Here is a 24,567-nt window from a genome sequence, read left to right as displayed (position 1 = left end):
ATAAAATTATTAAATTTTATGGTAGTTCTCATAATTCACATGAAATTCTTACAAACTGGTTAATAAATGTTGATAATTTTGTGCAAAGAGACAATCTGCTTTATTAAACATATCGAATATACAATATATATATGCATATATATATATACTATTAATCAAATATTTTTTTACAAAGAAGTTTGAAGAGGGGGGGGTGGTCGTGGAGCTTTTGCTATGTTTTGGGGGGGCCTTACCCCTCTGAAGTATGGGAAGCTCTGCATTAGACAATTTAGAGTTTCTGGCTTCTAATGCTGAATTGTATTCAGTAAATATTGATTTACTAAATAAATATTTGTCCCAAGAATCATTGTTTAGATGCAGTTAAACATCTCATAAAATTGATATGCTGTTGCAGAGATTTAACTAATGTAGATTTCAGTAATATCTGAAAAAAATAACTTTAGAAATGCCAGTTAAAATATTTTCTCTGGCAGAAATAGTGCCATTGAATATTTACAAGTAATTCCATTTTGTGAGACTGACAGAGAACGTGCATTGACGTATATGTAGATATCTAAAAGGTATCTCTTATTGCACTTAACCTTTGAACCTCTGATGTGTAAGAGGACAGGGTTCCAAATCCACATGCTCTGTTCCTGCCCTATATAAGACCTTTGCCTCTGCTGTCCGTCCTCGCACATTCAGAGAAGCACCACTCAGGTAAGAGATCAAACCAGCAGGAGAGGAGGAATGGATCAAGGGAATATCCAAGTAAATCTTTGTTGAACAGCGTTATAATAAATGCTTTCTCTTTCAGAGTTTAACCATGAAATTCGTGGCTCTTGCACTGACCATCCTCTTGGCTGTGGGTAAGTAACATACTGATTTTTCTTTAGTAATTTAAATTTACTTCATGTTTAACTAATCAAAAACTATTTTGTTAATGCTTTGTTTTTTTAATGGTGACTATTTGACCACCTGTTTCTTGACATAGTTTAAAGACTTCACTGTCCTCCCTTTTGGTTTCTGAAGCTTTTTCCGTGTCTTCTCAGGTTCCCAGGCCCATTTCCTGCAGGCTGATGCTCCTTCTCAGCTGGAGCACTACAAGTCAGCAGCCTTGGTGTACCTGACCCAGGTCAAGGAGCAAGCTCAGAAGGCCCTCGACAATTTGGACGGAACCGACTACCAGCAATACAAGTAAGAGCCTTATTTTATCATGATGACCTCTACATTGTCATGTCTCTCACTCTTTTCTTTGCGACTTAATCTGCTGTTTGTGGTTTTTAATCTCCCAAATCCTTTTTTTCCCCCTTCAATTCATTCTCAAAATAAGAGCATCATGTCACACTTCAGTATCTCATCAATTCAAGTCTGATATTAATATAATACAGATTGATTCAAAGTAGCTTCACATTAAAAAGAAAATAGTGTTAATGTTGCCTCAATTATGAACTAATTTAATGTCAGCTTTAAAGGAGATCTACAAAAGTAAATGGTATTGCTATTCAGCTCAATTTAGCTCAAGTGTCGTTTCAGTTCCGGTCAATAACTGTTAATGCTGCAAATTATTAAACAAGTTTATTTCAGCTATAAGCAGCTCCACATAATGCAGTATGTGACCCTGGACCACAAACCAGTCACAAGGGTCAATTTTTTTAAAATTTAGATTTATATATATCATCTGAAAACTGAATTAATAAGCTTTCCATTGGTGTATGGTTTGTTAGGATAGGACAATATTTGGCCGAGATACTATTTGAAAATCTGGAATCTGAGGGTGCAAAAAAAAAAAAAAAAAAATCAAAATATGCCTTTAAAGTTGTTCAAATGAAGTTCTTAGCAATGCATATTACAAATCAAAAATTAAGTTGATACATTTACAGTAGGAATTTTACAAAATATCTTCATGGAACATGATCTTTACTTGATATCCTAATGATTTTTGAATATCCTAATAATCAATAATTTTCAATAAACCCATACAATGTATATTTTTGGCTATTGGTACAAAAATACCCCAGCGACTTAAGACTGGTTTTGTGATCCAAGGTCACATATCATTATTCAGCTCAAGTCAGTGCAACATTGATTCAATTCAGATTAATAACGGTGTCGACGTTGTAAAGTTTGTGTCATTAACCAGCTCAATTCATTTCAAATATTATCATTCTATATTAGCAGTGCCGTTAAATCACTGATATTACTGTATTGATATTAAGCATCTGAGCAAGCCAAAGGCAACAGCAAGGAACCACACCTCCATGGGATAGTAGTGGAGGGAGGGAAAAAAAGAAAGAAAAAACCTTGGGAGAAAACAGGCTCAGTTGGGTGGCCAGTTCTCGTCTGACCTTAATGAACAAGCAAAGTGTGATTTATGATTCTAGATTTCACCTGAAATGGTTTGTGTTTGAGTTTCCCAAATTTATGTTCTTTTGTCTTCAGGGTGCAACTTTCAGAGAGCCTGACTAAGCTCCAAGATTATGCCCAGTCCACCTCCCAGACTCTGACTCCATACGCTGAGACCATCTCCAACCAGTTCCTGGAGAACACCAAGCAGCTGCGCGAGCGTGTCATGACTGACGTCGAGGACCTCCGTTCCAAGCTGGAGCCCCACCGTGCTGAGCTGTACGGGGTGCTGCAGAAGCACTTTGAGGAGTACCGTGAAAAGATGGAGCCCGTCTTCCAGGAGTATGCCAACCTGAACCGTGAAAATGCTGAACAGCTGCGTGCCAAGCTGCAGCCCCTGTTGGAGGAGATGAGGCAGAAGCTCGAGACCAACGTTGAGGAGACCAAGTCTAAACTCGTGCCGATGGTCGAGGCCATACGCACCAAAATGACCGCGAGTCTGGAGGAACTGAAGACCATGGCCACCCCCTATGCTGAGGAATACAAGGAACAGCTAATGAAGGCTGTCGAGGAGGCCAGAGAGAAGCTTGCCCCACACACCCAGGACCTCCAGACACGCATGGAGCCCTACATGGAGAATGCCAGGGCCAGGTTTGCACAGGTGTATGAAACCATCTCCAAAGCCATCCAGGCATAAAATGCACAAGGACTTTGCACACAGATCCTCAGGCAACAGCAAAGAACAGATATTCTTGTGTTTGGTGAAGGAAGGAGAGTAGATGCAAGGGCTGTGTTATGAATGTTTATTATTTTCAAGTTAAATAATCTTTGATGTAATAATGCAAAGAAATAAAATGCAAAAAAAAAAAAAAAGTTATTTTGCATCAATGTTTTCTTCCATTCTGAAACAATACGGTATAATATCCCAATACAGTTTTTATATTGAACAATATTATCATTTATTTAAAAAAAGGGTAACTATCAGTGATTACAAAACATCTCCTCAATGTATAAAGCTCTCCACATAAAGGCCTCTGTTGATCCTTAATTTAATAAAATACAGAAATAATATAACTGCAGCACTTTCCAGTTAAGTACAGTTTTGTATCACTTGGAAAAGTTCTGAAAGAAACATTTTATTTTGTTTTGGAGTTTGTATGGTATATGACCTTTATAAAAGCGTACACGAGGATTATACTTCAGGGGCTGTTTGAAATACTTTGGATTAACACTGAATACTGAAAGAAAACTACTATTCATATTGTGAGGGTTTCCATTGATCTGCAAAGTAGCATCAATTAGTATAACAACATATTGTCCTTATAATAATAATTAACTGACCAGGAATGGAACAATATGTTTTTATATTAACCAGAGTTACCATAAAATTACAAAAGCTTAATTCACAAGTGTCTTGATAACTATGTATATGATCATTCCACTTTTTTTTTGTTGCATGTATAGGCTCAGCTATGTTTTGTCCTGTAGTCAGACCTCACTTGGATGGGCAGAAAGGACAGGAGTTATTCTTGCTAGTCTTGAGCCAAACACTAATGCACTAAAGAAAAGGAGAGAAAAACAGTTATTAGAACACAGACAAGCCAAATAATGTGCCTTAAATGTATTTTCTGAAGGTTACACACGCACGTCTTTGTGTATGGTATGGGAGCACTTGGTGTTGTACTGGCTTCCAGCATCCACAGGATTCTGACACATCAAACAACATTTTTGGGCAGAGGACTGAGAGAGACAGAGAAAAAGATTGTACATTTATATGGTAAATTTTTTATTAAAGGTATTCTAATACATTCAAAAAATCTGAATACTGGTTTTCCTCGTTGGTTTATGGATATACCTTAGGAAATAATATGCAGCATTACCCTACTGTAAAACATTGCAGGGTTTTGTAATGAGATTATAAAACAGTAATAATTTTTGTTAACGTGTTAACTTTTATGTTAAAATATTCTGAAAAGATTTAATACCCTGTAATATGGGGTTAATGCGTCTCTTTTAGTTTGGTCTCATACTGTATCGCGTATCTTGTCAGTGTCTGCACTTGCTTGGCCATTTTTTGTGACAAACAGGAAAGTGGGTCCAGCTGAATTCAAATAGTGATTTGTTAGATAGGTATAAAAAAGGTTATTATACTGCGGCAGCCGTCGTGTAAAGCCCTCCTCGTGTGAAGATCGAAGAGTGTAAAGATCATCGACTCTACCATGCGACTCCACCGGACAGGGACACCGGCAAAGGATATAAGTATTTATTTTTATTTTTTCTCTTTCCTACTACGCGTTTCACTTCTGTTTCAGTTTTTATAACCATTTCTTACTATGTGTAAGTAAGTTGTTGTTTTAAAACGTGTGCTTGGCTCAGTGTTGATGTCTGTATAGGTTGTTCATTCAGTTATTTTAGTACTTCATACTCTATGGAAATGAAATAATATATATATATTGAATTTATTTTTATATGTATGTATATGTATATGTGTGGCTGTACATACTGTGGCGGGAGGAGCCAACGACAGACACAGTGGGCGTGGCGTCAAGCCTCTGAGAAGTTTTTATTAAACAATATTAAAATAAAGTGTCCAAAGGGGGAAAAGTGTCCAAAATAAACGGGGATCTGGTGTCCTCGTCGTGCTGCGGGGCTGTGCAGGAGGGCAGTGTTCAGGAGGGAAGGGTCCAGGGAAGGGGCGGAGTCCGGTGGCCGCACGCGCTCCCCTCTCGGGGCCGGGAGCGAGTGGCGGCGGCGTCTCTTGCGCGGCTTCGTCCATCTCTTCGGTTCCCGGCGCTTCTGGGGGATTCGACGGCCCGGCATCCTGGCCCGTCAGCCGTCTCACGGGTGCGGCAGTCCTGCTCGACGCTCCCTTCCTGGACCCACGAGGACACCAGCGTGCATGCACGGGGGAGAGACCGGTCTCCCGAGGAGAGGCGCGTTCGGCATTTAACGGCGGCGGTGATGAGGCTCTATTCACGTCAGGTGCGCCTCATCACACGCCGCCAGCCCTGGCTGTTTCAGCGCCCCTCCTCTCTCACACACCCACTCCTGTCGGGAGCCTGGTGAAGGGCGGCGAATATGGGACGGGGTGGTGATGATGGACAGGGGGGAGGCAGCCGACTCGTCACATTCCCCCCCCCAAGCGACATCCCCGTCCTAGGGTCGCCGCCCACGCAGGAGTGCTACCTTCCTCAACCAGGCTCCAGCGGTCGGAGTGGGCGGGGCAGGGATTCCTCTCCGGGCAACGCTCCCTCTCGCACCGCGCCGGAACCGGGACAGAGAAACCGGGTATTAGTTGTCAGCCTCAACCAGCCACAGGGTAAATGACCAATAGAAAGAACGTCACTTACCCCTTCGGTGGCTGGGAGGCTGTCCCCGTCGTTCCTCTGTCCCCGTGCGGGTTCCACGGCTTTTCGCGAGCGAGAGGGGATGACGTCATCAGATGTTGCCCAACTGCGCTGTCTAGGCTCCGCCTGCCCGCATTCTCCACCACTGTGGCGGGAGGAGCCAACGACAGACACAGTGGGCGTGGCGTCAAGCCTCGGAGAGGTTTTTATTAAACAATATTAAAATAAAGTGTCCAAAGGGGGAAAAGTGTCCAAAATAAACGGGGATCTGGTGTCCTCGTCGTGCTGCGGGGCTGTGCAGGAGGGCAGTGTTCAGGAGGGAAGGGTCCAGGGAAGGGGCGGAGTCCGGTGGCCGCACGCGCTCCCCTCTCGGGGCCGGGAGCGAGTGGCGGCGGCGTCTCTTGCGCGGCTTCGTCCATCTCTTCGGTTCCCGGCGCTTCTGGGGGATTCGACGGCCCGGCATCCTGGCCCGTCAGCCGTCTCACGGGTGCGGCAGTCCTGCTCGACGCTCCCTTCCTGGACCCACGAGGACACCAGCGTGCATGCACGGGGGAGAGACCGGTCTCCCGAGGAGAGGCGCGTTCGGCATTTAACGGCGGCGGTGATGAGGCTCTATTCACGTCAGGTGCGCCTCATCACACGCCGCCAGCCCTGGCTGTTTCAGCGCCCCTCCTCTCTCACACACCCACTCCTGTCGGGAGCCTGGTGAAGGGTGGCGAATATGGGACGGGGTGGTGATGATGGACAGGGGGGAGGCAGCCGACTCGTCACAATACACATGTAGTTGTTTTTTGGTGTTTGGCTTAGTGTTATGTTAGAAGCATTATTATACTCATACCTTTTGTTGTTTTAATATTTTGAATTGTTTTTAGCTTATTTTTTTGTTTTCATTTAAATGTTTAGTATTGAAATGTTGTCGTATGCATTGGTCAATTTTATTTAATTTCTTTATTTTCTTAAATGTGTGTATATAGTATTTACAGAGTTTTGACTTTTAGTTTTAGTTACTTTTTCTTATTTGTAAGTCGCTTTGGATAAAAGCGTCTGCTAAATGACTAAAAGTAAAGTAAAGTCAAGTCTTTTTTTAAAAACATTTTTTGTCTTAAGCTAATAGCATACATCCTGAATTAGGCATATTAGTTTTACCTTTGACTCACAACTTCAGGATAAAAGTGGCACAGCTTACCCTTCACTCCCCTATAGTTCAGAGGATTTTGTTAAATATGATTTAAGAAAAAGGGTTTAAAGTAGAATTTTACCTGCAGAGGTCTTGTGTGGAAGACCTGAGCAACTGGAGATTGGAAATGAGGCCTCATGGGATGCGGCAGCTGGGCAACGGGACGCTGAATCGGACCAACTGAAGCAGGAAAGGCTCTTGCTCCAGATGGAGGTGCTATAGGCCCTGGAGGCTACAACAGCGATAAAGTTAAAAATGATAAGGGGCAATGCATAGAACGAAACAAACAATAAAATCACACTGTACGAGTGAAATAATAATTATTTGATTACACACCGGTTTTTGGTTCTGCGCAAGTCTTAGTGCAACCTGCTGAGTAAGATCATCAATCGACATGCCGGCCATAGTACCACGCTCACTCTTGATTTGCTGTAGAACACGTGTCAACTGATCTCTAATGCAGACAAAAACAGAGATCAATTACAAAAAGCAATCAACAAACTGTGTCAAAGGAAGACAAAAAAATCTACTAAAATTACACTGGCTCCTAAAATTGTACTCGGAAGGAAACAAGCTTATCAAAAAACTGTGTGATTTCAGTACCTTGTGCATTGTGGGAAATGTGAGCCCAGTCTCTCCAGCAGCTTGTCCAGTTTTCCTGCTGGTGCAGGATTGGAGGGAAGGGGCTGGGGGGAGGAGTTACGAGCAGACGTGGATGGCATGAATGTTTGGGGAAGGCGCACTGCAGCTTGGAGTTGAAAACTGGCTCCTTGATTATTTGGCACTACAACAAAGGCGCCTGCTGAGGCAGCTGGAACGCTTACATGTGTCTGTTGTAGGATCTGTGGGGCTGGTGTGACAGGTGTATGGGATGAGGTTTGAGGCAGGGAGATCGTTTGAATGGGTATTTGAGGGACAGCTGCATGAGTTGTCATGGGGACATAAATGTTTGGGACATGTGCAGATTGTAGACCTATCATGACGGGTAGGTATGGTGTGGTTTGAGGAGATAGGGCAGAAAGTGGTGGTGTGACCCTTTGGGGTGGTGTGATTGAGGAGTGAACTACAGGAGGAGAAGTTGTGGTAGTCGGCAGACCACTGTTGAAAACAGGATGGGATGCAGGATTCTGAAGTGGACTCATTATCATCTCCAACTTCGGAAAGCCAAAAATAAATGATACACAAATAAAATATGTATTACTTATATAATTACTTCTTAACTAAAAATATGCAAAAAAATTATTAAAAAATTACATTTAAATACAGTCTCATTATATTCACAAAACATAAATATGACTGGATAGGCCATGTTTCGAACTGTGGAAAGCTACTCTTAAACAGCTAATTTATCAACTCCAGTTGATAGATTATCAATTCAACAACAGCACAGCATATGCCATCATACACTAGCGTTCAATGGTTTTGGTTCAGTGAGAATTTTCAGTGAATTTGAAAGAAAGTAATACTTCTATTCAGCAAAGACACATTTATTTGATCAAAAGTGACATTAAGGACCTTTACAATGCTGCAAAAGATTTCTATTTCAAATAATTGCTGTTCTTTTGAACTTTCTATTAAATCAAGAAATCCTTAAAAATTGTATTATGGTTTCCTCAAATTTTTTTCCCCTTACATTGATAAGAAATTATCCTAGAGTACCAAAAGTAGAGTACCAAATCAGCATATTAGAATGATTTCTGAAGGATCATGTGACATTGAAGATTGGAGTAATTCAGCTGTGCCATCACAGGAATGAATTATATTTTAAAATACAATTCAAAAAGAATAGTTTTCACTTGTAATAATATTTCACAATATTATTATAATGTTTTACTGTATCCTTTGATTATTTTAGATCAAATTAATTCTGCCTTGGTGAACACAAAACACACACAAAAAAAACAAAAAACTTTTGAACGGCAATGCACCTCCAACCCTAGGCCATATAGTATATGAATAAACTGACACTTACTGTAGGCACTGGTGGAAGATACGGGAGCGAGACTGAAGGCAAACTGTCCAGCTGTTCACCTCTCTGCAGGAGTTGATGATTTTCATTAAACTTATTCTGTGAATGAAAAACACAAAGGACAGAGTGAGAGAAGCTGCTAACTGCCTTCACCTGTAATCCACCTAATAGCTCCCCCCCTCACCTTTAGTCCCACCAGATTGCTGCGGATGATCGCTACATTCTGCTCCCACTTCTGCCGCTGGAGCAGGTGGTTCTGGGAAGGATTTAATCTGTCCAGAATAAGCACAAATCCAAAATGAATCATTTCCCCTTTACGCATACAAACATATTGTACATGCATACCTTTCAACAGACATTAATTCACACACAGTACCTGAGAAAATTCAGATATTTTTCAGCATCTGCAATCCAGTCCTCCACTTGAGAAAGCGCAAGCTCTTTCTGCATCTCTAACGCAGCTATCTGCTCACACAGGCACAGGCAAAAATACTTGATTCATTACACTGTCAGTGAGATTTCTAGATGATGTTTGCTGTGAAGGTGTAGAATTGACCTTATCTTGAAGAACGGTCTGACTGGCCTGCTCTGCCCGTCTGCAGAGTGTCTCCATTTCCACCCTCAGGTCAGCTATTTCCTGCTCCCAGGACAGCCTGTCACATACACAAGCACACACAAAAAAAACAGATAAACACACATACAGAGACATTGTATTTCTTCCTCCTTTTATGTTTTTAATTTCTTACTTTTCTTGATTTTGTTCCTCAATCAGCATCTTGAGTTTCTTTTCTGTGTCCTCCAGCTCTTGAGCCAGTCTAAAACACACACAAGCCTTATTTAAATTCAATGACCCATCCAATATTATATGCACTCAGAAAGCATGCATAAAATTGACCAAAATACATTTATAATGTACGAGTTATTTAAAAAAAAAAAAAAAAAAAAAAAAAAAACGCAATCAAGATGTTTTGTTTATTCTAAAGTTTATATTCATCAAAGGATCCTGAAACTAATGTATCAGTTTCCATAAGAATATTAAGCAGCGACTGTTTTCAACAGTGATAATAATAAATGTTTCTGGGGCACCAAATCAGCATATTAAAATGATTTCAAAAGGATCATGTGACACTGAAGACTGAAATAAGTCAAAGTAAAATTCAGCTTTGCCATCAAAGAAATTAATTAAATCTTGAAATATATTAAAATAGAAAATGGCTAAATTGTGATATTATTACTGTTTCACACTAGTTTTGATCAAATAAATACAACCTTGGTGAGAATAAAAGACCTCTTTTAAAAACAAAAAAAAACTACTTTTGAACAGTGTATATTCTGCCCAAAGCGCACAGCTGGATTTGATAAATTACCTTGTTTTCTCATCTTCCATCCGCTCTTTCTCTGCAGTAAGCTCTTGCCGCTTTACCGTGAAGTTTTTCCGTGTGGTCTTGCTGCTGTTCAGCTCCAATTTAACTTGCAAAGACTCAATTTTTTCAATAAAACCCTATACAAATTAAAAAAATTATAATTTCAACAAAAATGAGGCAAGATGCTTCTGAACAAAGTAGCATTTCTAAGGAGTTCTAAGGAGATTAAGCACTGCTATTCATATAACCATGTGTAAATGTCAGAACCTCTACAGATTGTATATAGTCAGGGGCGCCGCTACGTTTCAGATATTCACCCGGGCCCCTGCTTTTTTGAGGGGGTGGGGTCCTCTTCGTTAGAAATCGAGATTGCTGACCGTGGGGGGAAGGGGGTTGCGTCGAGCTCTTAAAATCGTCCTTACCTTCCTCCCTCTTACGGCGCCCCTGTATATAGTGGTAGTTTCTTTTTTCATTCATAAAAATGTGATGCTGAACCTGGTACTGATGATTTCTGTCATCTCTCGTCTTTTCCAGACTGCCGACATGGAGGTTGTGCTCCTCCTGCTCTGCTGCATGCTGCTTCATAAGAGCCTCATACTGCTCACTCAGCTCAATACTGCAGTCTTCTAAAGCACACTACAAAGAAAGAGAGAAAGAAAGATATACATTAGGGTCTGAAAGTCTGACACTATTCAAATTATTATTCCAGGAAATAAAGAGTGCAGGGTTCCAAGGCTATTTTTTTTTCCAAACTCGAATTTAGAAAACAAGTTTGACATTTTAGCTACAAATCTTTCAAATGAACAATAACAAGGTTGTTCTGTCCAGCAGTACAAGGCTATAGTTACTCACATACACACAATCAAATATTGGTTACACTGTCATGCAAACCCATAACAAATTTCTGGGTTTGATAAGTTCTGGCCAATTTATGAGCATTTCAAGGACCACTTCAAATGTACTTACAAGTCTGTTCATCGTGTACATAGCTTGTTACACACAAACACACACACTTTTCCCTGTTGTATGGAGTCCAACTTTATGATCATCACCTGTGGGGACCACTCTTTAGAGGCTTAGGGGTTTCAGAGGTCTGAAAAAAGTATAGAAAACCATTGCCTATACACTACTTCAAATAAATTAACTGACGAGGTAATGACTTGACCATGCAAAATGGGGACTTCTAAAAAAAAAAAAAAAAAAAAAAAAAAAAAAAAACATGCCTGATAGGGACCTTATTTGTATATTATTTTCATAATACACACCCATTTTATTTGTGGGGACCTTGCAGTAACATGTATATTAGTAATGACAAAAGCATTTATAACAAGTAAATCAGATTGCATTTGTCCATTTGTACTTCTACAAGTATAATTAAAAGATACAGTAGTAGTAGAAAACAAGTTTAAATTTTAAAATTTAGCTAAGATTAGTTGTTCCCAAGTAGTGGTTGAGATGTGATGAGTCCTGTAATTGGTGATAATGATGCATAGAACACCTAGTGTTCTGTATGTAGTCATCGTCAGTCACAACATGCAGAATTTGGGGTTTGACTAATTGATTGATTGACTGATGTTCCTAAGTTTCACAGGAATAGCAGTGTGATTGAAGTGTACAGATAAAGAAGTGAAAAACTTCTCTATTCACATATGAATGAGTGAAACTGTAGTGAACTGCTGGCTGTGAAAAGTGAAACCTTTAAACCTTTCCACTTCAAACGATTTTCTTCAATTGTAATGATTTAACTGTATATCCACAGCTACTAGTTCCCCTGATAATTCTTAAGGCCCATTCACTCCAAGAATAATAACTATAAATAAAACTATATCAGCATCCACACCAGTGAACAATATTGTCTGTTTATTCTAAGCGCATGCTCGTCTGTCACTTTAAATTGTCGAGCTCATTACAGCAGGATTGATTCTGATTGGGTGTCGCTGTTTTTATCATGCATTAGCTGGAAGAAAAATGTATCTGAAAGGGAACCCAATGATATTGCCTGCGTCCCAATGTGCATACTATCCATCCTAAATTCTGTGAGATATTAGTAATTTTCAATACCGTTTAGGGCAGATAGGGTGGATAGTATGCACATTGGGACGCAGGGAGTGTCTCTCTGTGCCGTGATCGTTTTAGCAGTGATGTGGACTGTGCTATTCTTTAGTATTCAGAATGATTTTTAGACTGTATCTTTATTGTTACCTTGGTGTGAAGAGTGCTTTACCATGATAATAAAACTACTGATAACTACTAAATGAACCTCAAGACATCAGATCATTTAATTTGTTGAATGAAACTTTTAATGAGTTCAACTTTACAAACATTTACAAAGTCAAATAAACCCTGCAAATAAATGATATTTATATTAAAAAGTATAAAAAATTATAAAATTGTTTAACAAGTTCTGCTACTGCATTCCAGCTTGCGGCCTTCATCAGTTATCATAAATCATACAGCAATATTGCTTAAAAATATTTGTCTCCCATGTCCTCTGTTGGACACTCCCGTTGCTTCTTTTTCAGCCTGTGACAAATATCTTTGTAGGTATCCCACTGGCAGTGCTGGGAGGGTTACTTTTCAAATGTATTCCGTGACAGTTACAAATTACTTCCATAAAAAAGTATTCAGTGACCTAATCTAAGTACCACAATATGAAAGTAATGTAGTCTGATTACTTTTGAATTCCTTTTAGTCAAATATGTAAATTGGATGCAAATTATTGTTGAATAAACAAATTCTTATTTTAAAATAATAAATAAATCATTATTGTTTTTTGCTTTGCTTCACACTCTATTTGAAATGTTGTTTGCAGTATAGGTTTCTGATGAAAGCTACACGCTGAAAAGAACTGGTCTTACAATAAAGTTGTTTAATATCCTACAAGTTATGCTGGAGTTTTGACCTCTTTGGATATAGTGTAAGTATTTCTGGCACAATTTCACCTACCTCAAAAGTCAATGGAAGAGAGAAAAAAGGCTAATGTAAACAAAAACTACCATACCAGAGAGTTGGTAACCTTCATATTATTTGCACTGCAAACTCTTTTTATAGGCTGTAATACGGTTATATGTGAAGAATTTCACATTCTTCCAGTCCCGGTTCTTTAGAGCTTCTGGTTCAGCCCTTAAACACTTCTCACAGTCACTCTTTCCTGGTACAGTAAAAGATGTGATGAATTGCATCATGTGCCTTTCCACCGCCTGAACCTCCATCTGCTGCCAGGGATTTTTCTTATTTGTACTTGGACCTTAAATGGGTGAAAAAAAATTGACAAGATAAATAAGGGTGTGTGCCGGAATTCTGATCTAAAGTAAAGAAACTTATATCAGTTTTTATGATCAGCATATTATTTCAAATGACAGTAAAGCTACTTGAAGTTGAGCTGCTTCTACAGTACGAGTAATGTAAGTTTTTACTATGCATCTATTCACTCAATAACTGCTCAAGGGGTTAGTTATTGTTGATGATTTAATTATTAAAACAGCCAAAGTTACTAGTCCCATTTAAAGCGCCTAGTAGATTTTAGCAACAACCAAGTAACCGTAAAAACTACAACTGGATTTCTGAGCATTGCAATCTTGATCAAGATCAGCATTTAGTGATTTAGGGCCTCATGTGTAAGTCTTTGCATAGATTTCATCCTTAAAATCAGATTTTGTTCGAGGGATGTCAATCCCATAATCAATTGTAATTTAAATTAATGATCGATTAATCGTTACACTTCATACTGCCAGATGGCATATAGTCACCAGCATGACAGGATCTGCAAATGCCACTCAAAACACCCAGCTTCTTCATCTGAATGAAACGTTTAAATAAGTCTAAATAAGGCAAGTAGTATGATGATTATAATCATTTGATTAAATGAAACGAGCACATCTTAGTTATGTTTGGGATCATTTTACTTTTAATAAAAGCTATTGTTGGCTGTGAAATGGTATTGTACTGTATTTTAGGGAAAGGGAAGTGGTGTGTGGCCAAGTATGGTGACCCATACTCGGAATTTGTGCTCTGCATTTAACCCATCCAAGTGTACACACAGTAGTGAACATACACCCGGAGCAGTGGGCAGCCAATGCTGCGGCCGGGGAGCAGTTAGGGGTTCGGTCTCAGTCGTGGTATTGAGGGTGGAGAGTGTTGGTTATTCACTCCCCACCTACAATCCCTGCCGGACCTGAGACTCAAACCCATGACCTTTGGGTTACAAGTCCAACTCTCTATCCATTAGGCCACGACTGCCCAATCACAACATTTGCAATTAACATTATCGCCATATAAAGTAAAATGATCGCAAACGTAATTATGGCGCAAATTTAGAATTTGTTCCCACAACATATTAATTTGTTTCCTTATTTCTTCTATTTGTTCCCATAATTCAAGAGTGATGATGAAGGGGCTTGGAGATCTTTTCATTAAAATTCTGGATTCATGGCCTGGTAACTCCCTGGATCTTAATAAAATGGGAGAACCTATGGTCAATCCTCAAAAGCCAAGTGGACAAGCAGAAGCCAACAAACTGTGATCAACTCCATAGACGAAGGCAAAAATGGAAAGTCATCAGTCAGGATTTGACCCAAAAACTGATATCCAGAAGAGAATTACAGAGGCCATGAAGGGTCAACACTGTAAATATTGACTCTGCATATTTAGCATAATTCAATGCCCATTTCACAAGTTGTGTGTGCTGTCCGAGGAGAGGAGTTTGAGCTGAGAATATGGCCCGAACCTAGAGTACTCCCCCATATCCCAAGCTGGGACAGAAATAGTCAAAAGTGAGGATGGGGTGGGGTGGTGGAGGGATACTGGAAAACTGCCGTAGGGACAGAGGTGAGCTGGCTATATATAACATAGGTCTCCTCTCATGCTAATTGAGTAGATTATCTGAACGTGCTCCTCTAGACTTTGTTAAATTAACATCATTTTGTGACTGTGCAATGTTTATACATCAGGCCACTGGCCTGAGGCATGGAAATTGGGAATATTCTTGTAATGAGCTATTCCTGCTACTGCAACATTTGGTAATTTCTAGTTTAATTTGTAGACTGACAGTGCATCTTCAAAAAGCAGCAGACGTAAACATTACTGATATAAATGTGTAGAGAGTTCACCTTGAAAACAAGGCCTCACAGCACTGGACCCTGAAGGTGGTGATGGTGGTTTTTGTCTTTTGGGTGGTGGTGGCATGTCATTCCTCTCAGCAGGAGGAAGTGTCTCCTCTGCTATTGGTTCTATGGAAAATAATTTTTAAAAATGATCAACTCAATATTCTCAGAAATATATACTTTACATGTACTATAGAAGGCAGACAAAATATAACTTCTATAATTTGCAGCATGCACTAATGGTTTTAAATTATAATTAGTGCATAAACATGCAATAAGCCATTACGTATGCATTTCTGTTCATCATTTGAAGTATAACTGAACCACATAATATTCAATTAATGAATGGGGAATCTTTCATGTTAATTTTATTTTCTATTGACTGATAATGATGATAGTACAACAAAGTGCTGCCACAAAGAACCAAGTGCTCATGAAGTTTACTTTTAACTGTATAGCCTGCTCAGGTAAAGTGTTTGACAGTAATACTAACCATAAACAGTAGATGAACAGTGTCCCTCTTGTATTGTCCTGTCTTCATCACTTTCTAGAACTTTTTCTGTTGAGGCCAAACAAAGTACAAAGTTTGAAACAATGTGATTTAACAGAAAGGAACAAATGGTAAGCACAGCACAAGCAAACAAACAAACAAAAATCAACTAAAACACACCATCAGCATCTATCACAATTTCATCCAAGTTCTTGCCATGGAACTCAGCTAATCTTCCTTGTTCGACAGCCATTAGAACTTTGCAGATCTTGGCGAGTTGCAGGGTTTTCTCAGGGAGTCGACAGAATTCACGATTCATTTTTATATCATGTCCAAGAAAGTTTGCCAGCTGGTCCATCTCTGTCATATTCAGCACTGTTGAAAGGATTGCAGCATGCTTTCGCAGTCTGGTAGATGTCAGTGATATGGGACACTTTGCACCACATGCCTTTGCAAAGCCACGGAGGCAGTTTGACCCCCGTAAATGTGTCATGGCTTCTGGTCTTGCAAACATGTAACCATTGTCTTTTAGAACCCCACAAGGCTCTCTCTGCTTAACAAGGAGTTCTAAGGAACACAGCATTTTTGGAGTCAGAAGAATTGGAACTGGTTGACCACACTTTCCCATGGTGATAATCCTTGAGAAGTGTCTGCAGAGTTTTTTTTCTACTTCGGACAGTGCCCAGTCCACACCCTCATGTGGATCAGAAGTGTCTCTTGAAAAAAACGCAGACAATGGCATGATCGCCACCTCTCCTCCCCTGCGCCGGTTAAAGAGAATTATCTGGGCTAGACAAACCTTTGCCAGCTCCATCCAGGCTTTAGTAGAGGAACTTTCAGAGAGTGATTTGTACCACTCATCTTGCACTTGACTGAGATGTGTGTGCATTTTTTGGACATCTTCAGTAAAGGGCATGAGAGCGGGCACATTCCACTTTGCTTCCTTAATATTCCTCAATGCTGTGTCTAAGATCATTTCATTCCACTTTTCCTGATGGACATCTTGAAACTCCCTGGCATTCTTCACTTGCTGTTCGTCGCTTGACATTATGCCCTGAGCTTTTAAGAGTTTGCTTACCTGAAGCAGAGAATTCCCAAGCTTCTTTGCAAGTGATGGAATCCTGAACTTGTCAGATTCATACCCACATGTATACTTGACAGCTTTGACAGTCTCCATGTACTTCTTTGGATTTACACAATCTTCCATTGTTTTTAAGGAGGTGATTTTTCTAGCATTGTGAACCAACCTTCCCAATTCTCGCATCTTCTCTCGCACACACTGTTTATTCTTGGCTGATAGCCCACCTATGTTTAACAAATGCTGACCAATATCAATAATTACTTTGTCTTTTTTTATTATATCTGTGATTGGATCAAAATTCATGACACTAATTACTTCCCATAGTTGTTTAGTCATGTTTGAAGGCACAGGCAACATGGACTGAACACGTTTTTTTCCTGGTTTGAGGGGGACCGATTGTGGTTGAAATATACAAGTACGCACATGTCGCCACAGGACCTTTCTTGCAAAAAGTCCTTGACAGTATGCACAATGCATGAAATCTTTTCCCTGTGCTTCTTTGGATGGTCGTTTGCATGGCACTAGTTCCCCCTTTCCTGATTCCAAAACAGCAGCATTGTGAGCATAGTTTCCTCTTTTGCGAATATAATCCAGCTGTTTTTTTCTCTCCTTGGAACTCTTTGGAAAGCTTAGTGCTTTAGCCACATCAGATTCATTTGCATGTGCACCTTCTAGATGCCTTGCCATCTTAGCATAAGACTTACAGCAAAACAAGCAGTAATGTCTCTTGTACACTCTACTAGTACCTCTTTTTTGGCACGCACTAACAACTATGCCATCTATTGCATTCTGACTTGAACATGGTTCTTCTGTTCCAGATGCTTCAGATGCAAGGCTGTGCGTTTTTTCTGGTCTTGCTGTGTCACAGTCAAGGGAACTCATTGAGCCAGAATCATCAACATCCAGTTCATCATAAAGAAGCTGAAGTTTTTTCTGGTTTGGTATAAGATTAGCATCACTGTCAAAGTCACTTTCGGGCACACTGCACTTTGCTTCCCTTATATTCCTCAATGTTGTGTCTAAGATCATTTCGTTCCACTTTTGCTGATGAACGTCTTGAAACTCACTGGCATTCTTCACTTGCTGTTCGTCACTTGACATTAAGCCCTGAGCTTTTAAGAGTTTGCTTACCTGAAGCAGAGAATTCCCAAGCTTCTTTGCAAGTGATGGAATCCTGAGCTTGTCAGATTCATACCCACATGTATACTTGACAGCTTTGACAGTCTCCATGTACTTCTTTGGATTTAAACAATCTTCCATTGTTTTTAAGGAGGTGACTCTTCTAGCATTGTGAACCAACCTTCCCAATTCTCTCATCTTCTCTCGCACACACTGTTTATTCTTGGCTGATAGCCCACCTATGTTTAACAAATGCTGACCAATATCAATAATTACTTTGTCTTTTTTTATTATATCTGTGATTGGGTCAAGATTCATGACACCAATTACTTCCCATAGTTGTTCGGTCATGTTTGAAGGCACAGGCCCTGTGTATATACACATGGACTGAACATGCTTTTTTCCCGGTTTGACGGTGACCGATTGTGGTTGAAGTATACAAGTACGCATATGTCGCCACAGGACCTTTCTTGCAAAAAGTCCTTGACAGTATGCACAATGCATGAAATCTTTTCCCTGTGCTTCTTTGGATGGTCGTTTGCATGGCACTAGTTCCCCCTTTCCTGATTCCATAACAGCAGCATTGTGAGCATAGTTTCCTCTGTTGCGAATATAATCCAGCTGTTTTTTTCTCTCCTTGGTACTCTTTGGAAAGCTTAGCGCTTTAGCCACATCAGATTCATTTGCATGTGCACCTTCTAGATGCCTTGCCATCTTAGCATAAGACTTCCAGCAATACAAGCAGTAATGTCTCTTGTACACTCTACTAGTACCTCTTTTTTGGCACGCACTAACAACTATGCCATCTATTGCATTCTGACTTGAACATGGTTCTTCTCTTCCAGATGCTTCAGATGCAAGGCTGTGCGTTTTTTCTGGTCTTGCTGTGTCACAGTCAAGGGAACTCATTGAGCCAGAATCATCAACATCCAGTTCATCATAAAGAAGCTTAAGTTTTTTCTGGTTTGGTATAAGATTAGCATCACTGTCAAAGTCACTTTCAGAAGTGGTATCTGTAAAGTAATAATCTGAACTCTGTGGTGTAGAATCAAAGAGTTCATCAGAATCTTCAAGATCTTTGTCTTTCATCTAAAAAGATAATGATTAGAAAGTTAATTAATTGATCAGTAATTTAACAGACATTAATTGGTAACTGCTGTGATAATTAATTGTTCAGGTATATTAATTAAAAACCAATTACATGCTTTTGGGCTTAAATAAAGGTGATTAAAAATTCTTGAAAGTGATGATCTTAGTTTTTTTGTAGTCCAAATTATGTATTACCTAAGAATATATTAATATTTTCAAGTAGAATACGACTTCGACTTACTATTATACTTTTAGTCCGTGTCAGTCTTGGTACACAAATCTCATTTTCATTTCGGAGCTGTGTCACAATCTGTAAACAAAAAGCAAAAGTATAAACAACACTTTACATTATTATGGTTTTTGAAGTGTAAAAATATAAATTTGTTCTTAAGCTTAAATATGCTTGAAAAAAAAACACTTAAACATGACAATGAGAGACAGTAGACTTCTAAATCTTTAGTGATAAATGTGAACATACCTGTTGAGGAGAGTTGTTTTGACCAGTAGCATCATTCATCTGACTCTGTGACCTGGGGGAAGGATCAGAGTCACCTTCTGCCTTGGTATTAGCAGCAATGCTGGTTGTCTGTAAAAGACAATGGGTAATAATAGGAGATAAATATGATGTAGATGCTGCATGACTCCCGAATAAAATCAACTTCATCTTAAAACATTTGTTCCCGTCCAGCTGATCTCTGTCTGCACTCACACATCTTGAATAAAACAGGCTTCATGAGGACCTCTCACACACAAAGATATAGTTTCTTATGGCAACCAGTTTCGTCAAATTCAAAAACGTTTGTACTCAAACTATGACTAAAAAGTGTGCTGTGGGGAAGTCATGAGTATCCATTATAAAGAAACAATTAACCAAGAAAAAAAACCCTGTGAATGATAAAACTTGCTAATATAAGACTACCACTTATGCGTTGCAACAATACAAGCCATTCTGAACACGGTGCTGTGCAACATACTTGTGTTCTCCATGGGTACTCTTCTCCTCCATAATCATATGTAATTTCTTCTCCCTCTTTAATGCCATTCAGGGCAAACAAACAAAGGTGTATCTTCCCATTTACATCAATTTTCTTCATCACACAGTTTGGATGTTTGTGGTCATCATTAACTATCCGCCCAAACGATCCATCTTCTCTAGAGGCATCGATACTTAAAAATATGAAAACATAAAAGGATAAATACATGTAATATAACGCATCATCACAAGTCAGTGCCTCATTTATTATAATACAGCATAAAAATATAGCTTTGGTGCAGCTTGACTTCTTACCACCATGTTTTCCCTCTCCACTTAAACTCAAACATAAATGCAGCACTGGATGTGTGGTAACGTTTTCTTCTGCACTGCAACTCTGCATCATCTATTATATCTCCCCTATATTCAACAACAAATTCACCTTTGCAAATGGAACCCTTTGCAAATAGACCACGTCCTGCAAAATACATCAAAAACATTTTCAAAAAAAAAAAAAAAATTTAATAAATGAAAACCTATAGATTTAAAACATCAACTAGTCTATGAAAATAAATGCTACAAAATAAAAAAAGCTTGCAGATAAAGGATGCCAGTTACACACACTAAAAAAAATAATCAACAGTTGATAGCCGATTAAAAATATGCAACCAGGCGCCTATTTAATGCACATATGACAGTAATTATTAACCAATAAATCACACCAGACACCACCTTACCTTTCACTGCATTGATATACTTGACCTCTAAATTGAATGTTTTGTCAGTCTTTGAAACAATATGATGCATGGCATCCTTAAGGGAGCTGATTCGTGATGACTGAAAGAAAAAAAATGTGAAAGTGTGAACAACTGTGAAAATAGGGGGACATGAAGAATTAAACTCGTATGTTCAATAAGCAGATAAGAATGTTGTTGTAATGTAACACTGTACTGTATTATAGTTATGAAACATTAATTACAATGTTATCATAATGTATCGATGAAACAAGAAATGAGAACTAAGCCTCAGTTAAATATCTGGCAGGGATGCTCTGATCAGGATTTTTGCAGCCGATACAGAGTACAGATTTCTTGTCATGGTGCTCGGCCGATACCGATGCTGATTCTGATGCTTAAAACTTTATAAATGTTATATAATCAAAAAAATTCCTTATACAGTGAACATTTTATATGCCTTTAAAATGAGGTTTATGCATAAAATTATGTAGATCAGGATACTTAATATAAGACAAAAATAAATACAAACAAAATGGAGCAGTCTGATGCAACCCACAAGGTTTATTTATACATTATCCAATAGTAAACTGTGGAGGACAAAATAAACATTTAAACTCCTAAAATTGAGAAGTCTGATGTAACTTAAACTTTGTCCAATACAAGTCTGAGCAGGACAAAAAAAAAACTCCTAAAAGAACTAACTGGAGTAGTTTGATGCAACTCATTGGGTTTAATTTAACATTGTCCAGTTTTAGAGACAGGACACAGTAAATAGAAACATTTAAACTCCAACATGGAGAAGTCTGATGTAACTCATAAGGTTTACTACTGTCCAATATAAGACTGAAGAGGAAAAAAGAAATGTAAACATTTAAACTACTGAAAGAACAAAATGGAATAGTTTGATCACAGTTATATCTACAGAAACGGTGACATTCCAGATAAAGTTTGAAAGGAGTAAAGCCTGTGTTAATACTATCGAGTATGTTAATATGGCCAAAGAGGATATTTTGTTTTATGAATAAATGTTAATTTAAAAGCAGCCCATGATCAGCGTATTATGTTACCGTTACCCCTTACGGCTCCGACGAGGTTTTGTTCCGTCCTCCACAAGTAGGGCTCACTACAGCCCACAAGCTCCAGGGGGCGTGGTTGGATCCACATCTAGGGGGTGGAGATTGGTAGGTTTAGGGGTGGAGATGGGTAGGTTTAGGGGTGGAGATGGGTAGGTTTAGGTATATGTAAGGTGGGTGGAGTTGGATCTGATCCAACCACGCCCCCTGGATCTTGTGGGCTGCAGCGGTGCCAACTCTCACAAAAGATTATTTAGCCAAGCAGCGCGGAGAGGTGCTTCAGAAACATGCCATGGCGTGGCTGGTATAAACACAAGCACTGACTGAGTGCTCCGGTTCCCATGGAGCTGTAACCTGCCGCAGACGTGTGCAGTGATGCGCAGATCAGCTCTAAACGTCACTGAATCTGCTGTTAAAAATTAACCATCCATTCATCATCATGCAAAACATACATGACAAATCGCTATTTTTCCATTGTTTCTCGAAACGTCATAGCATTTCCACACCAGCAACATGACTGCGGCACCAAATCATTTATGTCCTCATGCAACATGTTCGTCCTCACGCGTTGACGTCATCAAATTGCGATCAGTTCATGAGATCGGCCAAATGTAGTGAGTACCGATCGAGTCATAAAATGTGATTATCGGCCGATTGATCGAAGCATCCCTGGCACAATGCTAGGCTTGAGGGCATCAACACAACTCATTATTTTCATATAATCCCAGGTAGCCTTGGGTAATTATTTAACTACAAATTTTGGGCCTTATCCCAAATACTCTATTGGACAATCTCACCACACAAACCTATGTTTAGTTAAAATACTGTCATAACATATAATCATTCATAATTTTAAAAGTTTAATATTTTCTTCATTTAAAGCTACCCACCAATTTATTATTATTATTATTTTTTTTAACTTAATTTCTCTGTGAAGAACTTCATTTAAGATCGGTGGCTTGTATGTTGTCAATAAATTCACTTAAATGTAAAAACAAATATTGATCATTAATTCTACATATAATCCCCACCCCCTTGGAATGCCCTGACAAGAAATATAAAATAAGAAATTCAATTAAAAAAAAATCATATTAAATATTAACATGTAAAATGTTAATATCATTAAAATAACCCACCCCCGCCCTCTTCCAGCACTAACACTGACAAAAGAAAAAAAAAAAGCAGATTAATATGAACAGAATCACTCCATTAGCAGCCATTCAGGCAAAAGTTTTGACAAGACACTTGATTGTGAGATCGCTAGTTGGAAAAACATAGAAACATTTCATGTCTCACAACAGTTAATTAGTGCTAACTAGCTACCTATTTATATCTAATTAACCTCATTGGTTGGATACATATATGCTTACCTTGCGTTTCACTTTTTATCCTCTGCAAAAGTTCTTAGATCCTTAGTTGGCATCCCCTGCAAACAATCTTCTTCCTTGTTCTCCGTATGTAGTGTCTTTAACACTTACATTTTCATTTTTCTGCTGAAATTCTTGCTAACGAGGACTAGGAAGTGGGTTGTACCCAAACATATTTGGAATATTTGTGTGTGTGAACAAGTGAGTGCATTATGAGCCAGAAATGTTTTGGGGTGCAACTGAGCACCCCTTACACACACACACACCTCAACTGATAAATGTGTTACGGACCAATATAAAAAAAGAAAAAAAAAAAAAGTTCACCAGCAACTCCAGAGTAGCTCCTCTTTTCATTTAAATGGGTTTCCCTCATGGGACCTGATTTGTGGTCCCCATGATGTGACCGTAAACAGATTTTTGTCCCCACACTGTGATGATCATCAGAACACACAAACACACACACAACTAAAGCTTACCATGTCTGTTTCCCAGTCCTCATTTGTGTTTGTAGATCTTTCCTCTGTCCAGTCCTCCGTCTATGGTTGGAGACAACAATCAAACTACATAAAACTACATTTAAATGATGAAATGTGTCATTACGAGGGTCTAAAGACCTGTATGGTTTGACTCTGTGTTTCATTGCTGGGGATAACCGTGCTGTAATTTGGCGCTTCAGCATATTGATTGAATACTGTTGGGACGCTGCTCTCCGTGGACCAGGGCCCGGCTGATAGGCTCCATGGAGAAGGACCCGGCGGAATCACTGCAGAAACGGGGTCCCTGCCAAGAGAACGGGGACAGTCGTGTAGCGGATTCATTTTAAGTAGAAAAAAATTCTAAATTCTACCTGAAGCGGTTTTGTACTTACTGAACGATGTCTTCATCTAAAGCCGAACCCCACTCGGTGCGTTTTTCACTTTCCATTGACAGACAAACTCAGCGACACAAGACTCCGGATCTGAGATACAACACTCAAATTGAACACCTAAGCGGCAGTATTTTCATGAACGCGTCTTAATATATACCGACGATGCACTGGTTTTAAATCATTTTTACAGTGAAATATGAGCGCCAAAAGCGCTGATATTAGCCCAATACTTACACTAAACATTCAAAGAGTTGGACTTGATGGTCAAATGACTTACAGTGTACTCGGTGTATACAGTATGTAATCTAAGTAAGTTAAATTAATAATGATCCTTTCTTTTAAAAATGAAAAGAACAGACAACTGTCGCAATTTTCATGACATCATTTAGACTTGTTTTACTTCCGGGACGTCACGTGACGTCGCACACGTTCTTCTTCTTTTAGGATTTAATGGCGGTTGGCAAACCAACTTAAAAGGTGCATTCC

At 39.2% G+C, this 24,567-nt stretch overlaps 2 protein-coding genes across 7 annotated transcripts; one reads left to right on the top strand and one right to left on the bottom strand.

Moving 5' to 3' along the window:
- The first annotated feature begins 655 nt into the window (after window positions 1-655).
- On the top strand, window positions 656-3,168 carry LOC306871782 (apolipoprotein A-Ia-like). The gene is made up of 4 exons (XM_079419937.1): window positions 656-699; window positions 797-848; window positions 1,032-1,176; window positions 2,422-3,168. Exons 2-4 carry the CDS (start codon window positions 806-808, stop codon window positions 3,020-3,022), a joined length of 789 nt encoding a protein of 262 aa, XP_079276063.1. The 5' UTR covers window positions 656-699; window positions 797-805; the 3' UTR covers window positions 3,023-3,168.
- Window positions 3,114-24,505, bottom strand: LOC306871781 (RING finger protein 214-like). Of its 6 annotated transcripts, none has more exons than XM_079419934.1 (16): window positions 24,316-24,505; window positions 24,082-24,171; window positions 23,828-23,996; window positions 23,690-23,749; window positions 10,678-10,818; window positions 10,186-10,319; window positions 9,565-9,633; window positions 9,375-9,471; window positions 9,195-9,283; window positions 9,003-9,090; window positions 8,822-8,917; window positions 7,453-8,003; window positions 7,186-7,303; window positions 6,932-7,081; window positions 3,973-4,065; window positions 3,114-3,883 (listed from the first exon to the last, which is right to left on the bottom strand). In XM_079419934.1, exons 2-16 carry the CDS (start codon window positions 24,135-24,137, stop codon window positions 3,821-3,823), a joined length of 1,974 nt encoding a protein of 657 aa, XP_079276060.1. In that variant the 5' UTR covers window positions 24,138-24,171; window positions 24,316-24,505; the 3' UTR covers window positions 3,114-3,820. The 6 variants fall into 6 exon arrangements, with proteins under 6 accessions (XP_079276060.1, XP_079276061.1, XP_079276062.1 ...); XM_079419935.1 differs by having other exon boundaries at window positions 23,828-23,993; XM_079419936.1 differs by having other exon boundaries at window positions 23,828-23,993; window positions 24,359-24,474.
- Window positions 24,506-24,567: the final 62 nt, after the last annotated feature.

The sequence above is a fragment of the Barbus barbus genome, assembly GCF_936440315.1.
Source record: "Barbus barbus genome assembly, chromosome: 6".
Classification (NCBI taxonomy): Eukaryota; Metazoa; Chordata; class Actinopteri; order Cypriniformes; family Cyprinidae; genus Barbus; species Barbus barbus.
The sequence above is the reverse complement of the archived record's forward strand: the minus strand, read 5'-3'. Positions and strand labels throughout refer to the sequence as shown.

What these genes read in the sequence shown, in the direction of transcription:
- LOC306871782 (XM_079419937.1), top strand. Translation starts at nt 806, where the DNA reads ATGAAATTCGTGGCTCTTGCACTGACCATCCTCTTGGCTGTGG. An exon ending in GACCATCCTCTTGGCTGTGG is followed by an intron (nt 849 to 1,031) that starts GTAAGTAACATA and finishes GTGTCTTCTCAG; the next exon opens with GTTCCCAGGCCCATTTCCTG. An exon ending in ACCGACTACCAGCAATACAA is followed by an intron (nt 1,177 to 2,421) that starts GTAAGAGCCTTA and finishes TTTTGTCTTCAG; the next exon opens with GGTGCAACTTTCAGAGAGCC.
- LOC306871781 (XM_079419931.1), bottom strand. Translation starts at nt 24,137, where the DNA reads ATGGAAAGTGAAAAACGCACCGAGTGGGGTTCGGCTTTAGATGAAGAC. An exon ending in TTAGATGAAGACATCGTTCA is followed by an intron (nt 23,997 to 24,081) that starts GTAAGTACAAAA and finishes CCGTTCTCTTGG; the next exon opens with CAGGGACCCCGTTTCTGCAG. An exon ending in CTGTTCATCTACTGTTTATG is followed by an intron (nt 15,411 to 15,777) that starts GTTAGTATTACT and finishes TATTTTCCATAG; the next exon opens with AACCAATAGCAGAGGAGACA.